The 10,119-nt window shown below is 36.9% G+C and overlaps 1 protein-coding gene across 2 annotated transcripts in view; it reads left to right on the plus strand.

Moving 5' to 3' along the window:
* The window catches only part of ttyh3a (tweety family member 3a), a 77,337-nt gene that overhangs the window by 63,451 nt on the left and 3,767 nt on the right, over positions 1–10,119 (plus strand). The window contains exons 11-14 of one of the 2 annotated variants that reach the window (XM_016506013.1): positions 405–541; positions 4,892–5,077; positions 5,859–5,934; positions 8,573–8,674. In XM_016506013.1, the coding sequence (XP_016361499.1) occupies positions 405–541; positions 4,892–5,077; positions 5,859–5,934; positions 8,573–8,653 (480 nt within the window). In that variant the 3' untranslated portion in view covers positions 8,654–8,674. The remainder of the gene's footprint in view (positions 1–404; positions 542–4,891; positions 5,078–5,858; positions 5,935–8,572; positions 8,675–10,119) is intronic. The other variant, XM_016506014.1, reaches the window with a different exon arrangement.

The following is a 10,119-nucleotide window of genomic DNA, read 5'->3' on the forward strand; positions in this document are numbered from 1 at the left end:
TATATATATAATATTGATATATTTATGTGTTTATGTATACACATGTATGTATGTATGTATATATACATACATATATGACAACAACTATACTATTACTAACAGTACGCAACTAATAGTGACCTTATACTATATATTCCTAACATTATATCACTACTTTACAGCATCAAAATATGTATTATCTGGCTTATAGTGCATTAAAGAGAAAGGGGTGGTTTTGTTATTGTCATAAAACACATTGTTCTTTTCCCACGCAAGTTAGTGTTAGCAGTATGACGCAGTCATTCAGTGGAAAATCCTGATTTCTGTAGTTAAATGCACTCGTGAGGATTAAGCCAACAACATCAACAGTGTAAGTGGACAGTGTTTGCGTGCAGTGCTGTGATTGTCTTTCTGTTTGTGTGCAGGATTATGTGCAGGCATTGACTGGAGTGTGTTATGATGGACTGGAGGGTCTGATCTACCTGGTGCTGTTCTCATTCATCACAGCTCTCATGTTCACCTCTGTCGTCTGCAGTGTGCCACACACATGGCATGGCAAAAGGTGAGATCTGAAGAGAAAAAAAAAATGTTCCAAATATTATTTTATGGTTTTATATGATAATAGTAATTATAATTATTATTATTAAATATAGAGGGGTTATTATAGTTAAGTTCAACAAAAATGTGTTAGTCATTAGTATTCATTAATATTAGTAAGGCAATATTTCTCGTTTTAATTTAGTTTAACTTGATAATACTAAAAAACTCAAACTAAAATAAAAAAAACTCTCAATATATAACAATAAAAACTGAAACTTTAGTTGTAGCTTAATGATATACTAAAATAACGTTGCCTCAAAAAGTGTTTTGTAGATTGTGGTAACCCAGTTGTTGAGGGGGTGAAAAAAAAAGAACGGGGAAAATTCAGTGGAACATCCTCATTTTTGTAGTCGGATGCACTCAGGAGGATTAAACCAGAGATAAAACAACAGTTGAAGTAGTTAGTGGTGTGTTTGTGTGTCCATGGGCATTGTTACGAAGACTATGGTTGGACACCTCGTGCTCCCATCACGCTCTTAGGTCAAAATGTAAACGGAAACCGCTGCCTCGCTCCATCTCTTCCCCCTTGTTCCTTCCTTCCAAGCGCTCTGTGTGGCAATCGCTCACATCTTCCTCCCATAATTACATAAACTGCAATAATTTCCCGGTCCGGGCCCATGCGGCTGCTCTCCCAGGACAGGCCTGCATCAGGCAAACAGGATTAGGCTGGGAGAGATAGAAAGGACAAAGACGCCAGCTTAAGCATATTATGTAATTATCACACTCATAAGTGTGTGTCTCATGGTACACAGCTATTCACACTACCTCTTCATTATAGATAATTAGCAGTTTCTGAATATGAGTTTAGGCAGGCTGTGGCAGGCCATGCAGTGCGGAGGTAGACACTGATTATGTTAACTGTGTGAAGTTGGGAAATATTTTGAGATATTTGAAGTAAGTGCATGCATTTTTATATGCAAATTTTTTTTTGGTGGTGTTAAAGGTGCGCACAGGCTTTTTTATATTTTAAAATGTAATGGTACTTCTTTTTTTTTATAATAAAAAAAAAAGCTTAATGATGTCACATTAAGTCAGGCGCCCTAGACCAGCACAACATTTAAAAATAAAGAAAGAAAAAATTACCAAGTGCCCCTTGTAAAAATCGAAAAAAAATTGGATTCAATTCAATTTCACTATGAAAAAACAAATCACACTATGAAAACTAATTACAAGACTACAAAAACTAATTTTAACATGTATACTTCTCATGCATTGACAACAATAACAAAAAAAGAGAACATGATTTTTTAAGAAGTATGTAACCGCTGATTTTTTTTAATGCAAATATTCTAAACAGTATTGTAACTATTTTTAACATCTTAAACAGAAGTGTGGAAATACCCCCAGAGAGTAGTTGAGAAACTGACATTGTATTTTGTTTTTATTTTGGGTCTGTGCAGCTGCCTTTAACCATGAAATACACAAGTCAAAGTGACCTGCAAACATCATAATCCTAATAGAAATGTTGTACACACATTTCCACAACATATTAGAGTGTCGAAACCTTGTTCATGACCCTAAATGAAAGAGTTAGAATTTCAAGGAAATCATCATAGGTTAACCAGTATTTCCGATAACTCAAAAATCGAAATGTGCTGCAACTAAATGGCACAAAAGTGTAATTATTTTTGTCATGAAACCTAGTACTGAAAATTCTGACTTGGTGTGAACAAGTTGTTTACTGGATCACCTCCGAGTTTACTTTTGTGGACAATAATGCAACCACACTTTATGCCAATGATAATTTTCAAGTGTTGGCTGGAGTTGTACTGAAGCTGAACTACTGAATACTGAATAGTTATAGTGAGTTCATCAAGCTACCATGTCCAGCAGGGGGCGGCCCAGATCTGTATATTTATAGCGCCACACTCTGTTTCACAGCCCTCCCCTGATAGTGTTCATTTTTCTCTCTCTGGTCATCGTCAGCTTTTTCATTCATGTTCATTATGCTAACACAGTGCTGTTCCTGGTCGCATGTAATCCAATCAGTGGACACAGGAAAACAGACTGTTAGTGGTCTGTCAAGAGTCACAGAATCACTGATTCAGGTTTTTGTGTGGTTCCAGGCTTTCCCTCAAACGATAATATGTCATCCCTCTTGGCCAAATGCATGCTGCTCTCTTTGTTCCCTGTGGCTGAAAGCAAGCAGAGCACAGCACATGCCTCTATATGGACTTGATGTGCTCTTCCTGTTTGTCATTAGTAACACAGCAGAGAGCGCCTTCTGCTGTTCATACCACAGTGTGACACATTGATATTGAAGATCAGATGGAATTTATTAATGTACAGTTGGGCATATCACAGTTGTATGATTCATATTTTTTCCCCTATTTTGAGTGGATTCATCCATTTATCTGAAGTTTTGGCTTTCCACTTTGAATTAAGGTATTTTTTTTTTTTTTTTTTGGACTACACTGATGATATATGTGACCCTGGACCACAAAACCAGTCATACATTTTTTTTTTAAATTGAGATTTATACATCATCTGAAAGCTGAAAAAAAGCCTTCCATTGATGTATGGTTTGTTAGGATAGGACAATATTTGGTCGAGATACAACTATTTGAAAACCTGGAATCTGAGGGTGCAAAAAATCTAAATACTGAGAAAATCGCCTTTAAAGTTGCCCAAATGATGTTCTTATCAATGCATATTATTAATCAAAAATTAAGTTTTAATATATTTACGGTAGGAAATTTACAAAATATCTTCATGGAACATGATCTTTTCTTAATATCCTAATGATTTTTGGCATAAAATAAAAATTTATAATTTTGACCCATACAATGTATTGTTGGATATTGCTACAAATATACCCCAGCGACTTAAGACTGCTTTTGTGCTCCAGGGTCACATGTGTTTAGTGACATGTTAGCACTACAGTTCAAAAGTTTGGGGTTGTAAGACTTTTTTTTAATAATGTTTTTAAAAGAAGTCCCTTATGTGCATCCAGGCTGTAATTATTTGATTAAATATACAGTAAAAACAGACATATTGTGAAATATTATTACGGTTTAAAATAGCAGTTTTGTATTGTAATATATTTTAAAATGTAATTTATTCATGTGATAGTAAAGTTAAATTTTCAGCATGATTAATCCAGGCTTCAGTGTCACGTGATCCTTCAGAAATCATTTTAATATACTGATTTGCTGCTCAGTTTTGAAAATAGTTGTGCTGCTCAATAATTTTGTAGAAACTGCGATGCATTTTAATATTCACAATTTAATGTGTCCCTGACATTAAAAAAAGCTTATCGGCCCCAAACGTTTGAATAGAAATGTATTTGTTCATTTATTTATATTTTGTCCCATATTCATTCATTCATTATGCATTGCTGTCATTTACTGCTTTGCTTTTTTAGCATCAAAAAACTTTCAATAAAATGACATGATTTTTACCTGACAGTACTTCCCTTTTGTTCTGGAGGTGGTGCTAATCAACAGCGGGTATTTTGCTTCTGCCAAGTGTTGGGTACATATGACAACTCTGATCTCTTGAGGGGTCCCGTCTGAGTTTGACACTGCTTGTCAGCTATCTGCAGTGTCTAACACTGCTAACTGGCAGTTTTACTCAAATTCACACTCCCACACCGATCATGGCTTGCGCTTTCACTGAGGCGACTTCACAGCAATTCACAAGTTGCTGCTCAATCATTTTGTAGAAACTGCGATGCATTTTAATATTCACAATTTAATGTGTCCCTGACATTAAAAAAAACCTTATCGGCCCCAAACGTTTGAATAGAAATGTATTTGTTCATTTATTTATATTTTGTCCCATATTCATTCATTCATTATGCATTGCTGTCATTTACTGCTTTGCTTTTTTAGCATCAAAAAACTTTCAATAAAATGACATGATTTTTACCTGACAGTACTTCCCTTTTGTTCTGGAGGTGGTGCTAATCAACAGCGGGTATTTTGCTTCTGCCAAGTGTTGGGTACATATGACAACTCTGATCTCTTGAGGGGTCCCGTCTGAGTTTGACACTGCTTGTCAGCTATCTGCAGTGTCTAACACTGCTAACTGGCAGTTTTACTCAAATTCACACTCCCACACCGATCATGGCTTGCGCTTTCACTGAGGCGACTTCACAGCAATTCACAAGTTGTGTGACATTGGGCTGTGTTGACCGATTAAACGATATCAAACTACAGCTGATGTCCTCTGAAATCAATGAAGTATCACCCCTGAGCTCAAGGCAGTTTGAGCTGATGGACCCGTCTCTGTAATACATCGCTTTAAATAAAAGCGTTTATTTGTTTCCTGCTAACAGTAATGTGTCTGTTGTGTGTGTTTGTGCATACAGGCCTGATGAGGACAGTGAGGAGGAGTCCATGGCTCATGGAGGCAGACAGAATCATGATAACCTGTACCGGGTGCACATGCCCAGTCTCTACAGCTGTGGCAGCAGCTACGGCAGCAGCTACGGCAGCGAGACCAGCATCCCTGCAGGAGCACACACTGTCAGCAACGCTCCTGTTACGGAGTACATGTGAGTTAAACACACATCAACAACCAATACATATGAACACATACTGGTCACCTTTTCCGTTCTGTGAGGGATCCATGGAGTTTTTTGTAGAAATAGCCTGATATTCAGTTTGACCGATACTTCTTACTGATGCTCCCACATTTCTACTGCATCTCTTTTTGGTTTTTCCATGTGCCACCATTCATTTATAAATGATAGACTCATAGTCATTTAAGTTAAACTTTTATTTGTTACCCAAAACAACTATGGAAATAAATACACCACTATTTAGATCACAAAACTGCTTCGTATAATGATTGCACTTAATAATAATAATAATAATAAGCTCATTTTTTTTAATACTACTACTTTTACTATTAGAAGTTGAATCATAAACAATTCTATTACTCAAAGAATCCTGAAAAAATAGTATCATGGTTTCCACAAAAATATTAAGCAGCACTTTCAACATTGATGATAATAATAATAAATGATTCTTAAGCAGTAAATCAGCATATTAGAATATGATAAGATCATGTGACACTGAAGACTGGAGAAATTATGCTGGAAATTCAGCTTTGACATCACAGGAATGAATTTTAAAATATATACAAATAGAAAACAGTTCTTTTAAATTTGTATTTTTGTTCTTTCAAAAGCGTTTTTAAAAAATCTTCCCGACCCCAGACTTTGGTGCAATGGTAGTGTAAATAATCAAGTACAATAAATTTGAAATAGATCAGTAACATTAATGCAGGAGGATTTGGGATCTTTGTAAAGAGTTTGTGTGTCTCGTTTCCAGGACCCAGAATGCAAACTTCCAGAACCCTCGCTGTGAGAACACCCCTCTGATCGGGAGAGAATCTCCTCCTCCAACTGTAAGTACCTGCACTCATCCTCAGTGAATGACGACACACACAAACACACTAACGCACAAACCACAGAGTCATTTTGACAGCCTGAATGCTTAAATATTCACCTCAAATAGCATGTTCTTGTAGTTCGCTTGTGTAAATCAATTATCTCCCCCACTGTAGTTTCACTGTACACAGCAAGTCATTACAAAGAGCCCTGAACTCTGTTCAAGTAAACTGTTCAAGTAATTAGATGATTAAGTTGAGTAAGCAGACCTTTCAAGCCAATTGCTGTTGGACAACTTCTGCTGTTGGGAACTTCTCGCTTGCCCAATCTCACAGAACAGATTAGGTGGAGTGGTGATTTATAGCCATAGATCGATGTTGCATTGATTTTTTTTGTGTGAGGAAAAGGAGAACAGAGATTTTGAGCCAGCTGCCCACTTACTGACTCGAAACACCTCGATAACTGAAGCGAGATATCAACACAGCCACCTGTAATTGCTGAAATCGGGTTGTTAAACTCGGTGCTCTGACATGGAAGAGGGGTGACTGATTAACTGAGTGCCTCTGACATTTCACATAGACTTTTAATGTATTTCAACACCTCTTTTTGGGAGCCAATCAATATGAAGCTCCCAAAATAAGAACTAGAGCACAATGGAAACATTAGCACCATGGACAACAGTCTTGCTGTAGGCTACTCTTTGCAATGAACATTTCCTGAGGAAAAAAAACATTTAAAAGAATGGTGTGGCTAAGATTTCAGACAGTGTAGCTTGTCAGTTTCATTCTTGTCTGCAGGAATCCGCCAACCCAGAAACTAATTCACTGGGGAGATTAGTTGGTGGGACTGTTAGCATTCACTCATTAACAGACACTAATAATGTCAGAAGGTGGCTAAATATTTGAGTACTTGTTCTGCACCACCTAGTCAACTAGTAAAAACTAAAATAGGTTTTCTTTTGAGCAACTGCCAGCCATAAGCACCAAAATAAAAGTTCCCAGAGTTCATTTAAATGTTGGCATTACAACTGTGAACATTAGGTGGCGCTGTGGATACATGATGTTGAGGAGATTATGACGTGTGCTTTCAGACACACTATTTCAAGCTTTTCTTGACATTTACCGTTGTTAGGAGAATTTTCCTGGGCGAAATCCAGTCATTTAATGTGAAGGCGAATGATTTATGCAGATTTCACGATGGGTTCAAGTTCAACAGAAAGCTGCTTGTTTTGAAAGTGACTTCTGTCTGAGCTGTGCTACGCTATTGACAATGGAACCTTTTTTGGGGGGGGGGCGGCGGCGACATTTTGCTAATGTGACATTCGTGTTAGGTCATGCATCCCACCAGATGAGAATCCAATTTTATGGTCTTATAAGAAACTTGATTGATTAAGATTGCTTATGAGATTAGTGTATATTATTAAAAGACATTTTTATATAGCTTCTGGTGAGCGCTAGTATCTTATTGTTGACTTTTGCAATTACATTCAATACTTTACATTCATTTTGGAATTATGCATTACATTATTTTTATGTCTGATTATTGTTTGTTTACATTTCACATACATTTAAAGCAATAAGTCAAGTCAAGTCAAGTCACCTTTATTTATATAGCGCTTTTAACAATACAGATTGTGTCAAAGCAACTGAACAGCATTAATTAGGAAAATAGTGTGTCAATAATGCAAAATGACAATACCTTGGTCTGACGCAAGAAGCAAGTCATTTGTAATAAGCCCCGTGAAGCCGTTGTTTACAGTGAATTTATAACAGTTGTTATATGTTATAATATATGTTATAATAGCTGTTATAAATTCAATGTAAACCACGGCTTCACGGAGTTTATTGCTTTTATAAAACGGTTATTCCATATACGTAGTAAGGTTTAACAAAATAAAACAGAGCAAATAAAGTGTAATGATATTAATAAAAAAACGTATTCTTCCGCCAAACAATGTAGTCCCTCAGAAACAGTTGTGGCTGCAACAAAGTGGTTGCCAAGCAACAGACAAATGTAAACAAAGGTGTATGTTTGTAGAGTAATTTACAACAGCTTTGAACGCGGCTCAACCAATCAGAATCAAGAACCGGAACTATCCATTTTATAATCATCTTTTTTTACTTGCATTTTATTTATTTATTTATTTTAGATTTATTTTGGGGATTTTTTGCCTTTATTATGATAGGGTAGCAGCTATACAGGAAGCGACTGGGAGAGAGAAATGGGGGAAGGGAAAGGTCAACGATCCGGGACTCAAACTCGAGACACCCAAAGCGCAGTGGCACTGTATGTCGGCACGCTGCTCACACTGATTTTGACAAATCAGTTACATGACCACAAATTTACTCTGTTTTTAAGAAACATTATCACTGGACAAACTTTAAACGAAGCTAAAAATCTGTGTTAAAATCGGTTAGTCGACTGGTAGTTTAGGTGAGATACAGATTGTCAGGACTTGCTGATGTAAGTTAACCCCACTCACAGTGTACTTGTGTCCCCTCACACCTTCGTGTCTGGTCTTGTGTCCTCTAGACGCTGCGTGTGCGTGTGTTTGGGAGTGCATGTGTACGTGTTTCTTGTGAGCTGGAGATGCAGTCAGTGGTGTCTATCTGCTCTACAGTTTCTTGTCGTTTTCTTTTCTGCAAACCCACACAGTTGTATTTGACATCCACGGACAGTAACAGCCATCACAGCTGGCAGTTAAAGCCATCGGAGAGTTCCCGCTCGTTTTGGTAACGGCCTCGGCTATTCCAACAGGTACTCAAATGCCCCACTCCCACTTATTGGCGCACCTTCCTCCCTATAAAAAGGGAGTCCTTCCCAAACCACCCTCACTCTGACCCAAGCAAGCTGCCCTCGCCCCTGGTGTTTTTGTTGTGTGGATCCCTGGTCTGGCATGTTCTCCCTCCACCTACATTATTAACTCTTCACGTATCTGACAGAGAATCCAATTTCCAAGAACACAGAGAGGAATAAATGCATTAAGGCAGACGTTAAGGGAGAGAACTGCTTTTTAATTCAGTTTGGCTAATGATTAGCATCCTAAAGGTGCATTCGCACTGACAGTCATTAAATTGATGGAGGTCACCGAGCCACTGTACTATAAATTGCTAGTTTTTAGGTTGACTTGAATCAGACAGTTGATCACTGTCTGCGCTCCCATTGGCAGTTGACACATCACATCACTGCTCATTTGAGTAAAGAATGCTCACTGTCACTCATTTCAGTGAAAATCAGCAATTCTCTGTCAGGTTTTATTTTAATGTTTCCTTGTTAGAGTGCAGTTACACTAATAAGCACTGAGTAATATTAATAAGCAATTTCTGTCAGTGTGAACAAAAGTACTGTAATGTCCTGTAGTCGTGTTTTGTGTAATATTAGTTACACCTTTCACAAGTGATTAGTACTTTTTATCTTTAAAAAGTAAGTATTATTAGGTAGGCCTATTAGGGTGCATTATTACTGGTATCAATATCAGCTTGATGGGTTGAAATTGGAGTTTTGACTAAGATCTGTCAGCTCTAGTCACTACATATGCATCTGTAGACTGATGATGATTAGTGTACACTGGATTTGAATGTACAGATTAGGCTTGTCTTTCATTTAGAAACATGTGACTGAACTTGTTGATACCTGTCTGAGGGAATGACTCATTATCTTAGTATTAAGCGTATTTGCGGCTGTTTGAACTAGCCATTTTGCAAATGTAATCGGCAGATAGAGCAATCGGCCAGTTATATTGATGCCACACTTAAATAAAATAAGCTTAAGGGAATCAAAAGAGGATTTACGTTAGTATTAGGGTAATTTTAGGTCTGGAAGTATAAAGACACGTCTCCTGATTTTTGTATATCAAATCATGTTAGTGGTTAGGTTACATGTAAGAAAAATAGAAAAGTAGTATTTATACTTGCGTGTATCTGTTCACTCTATCAAAACAGCAAGCAGTCAAAGGTAAAATGTGCATTTATTGCCATTTAATCACCAATAAATAAATAAATAATACTAATTGCACTAGTTCAGTCTCTGCAAGCTAATTAATATTGCATCTACAAGGCTGTCTAAATGATTCTGGGTGTGATGTGACAGACTTTATTATTATAATTATTATTATTATTATTATTTTGTTCATTTTATTATATGATACATTTATTTTATATTTTTATTTTTACTTTAAACCTGTTATTAATGTCCACCGTGGG

The sequence above is a fragment of the Sinocyclocheilus anshuiensis genome, unplaced genomic scaffold (genome assembly GCF_001515605.1).
Source record: "Sinocyclocheilus anshuiensis isolate Anshui unplaced genomic scaffold, SAMN03320099.WGS_v1.1 scaffold58, whole genome shotgun sequence".
In the NCBI taxonomy this organism is placed as follows: domain Eukaryota; kingdom Metazoa; phylum Chordata; class Actinopteri; order Cypriniformes; family Cyprinidae; genus Sinocyclocheilus; species Sinocyclocheilus anshuiensis.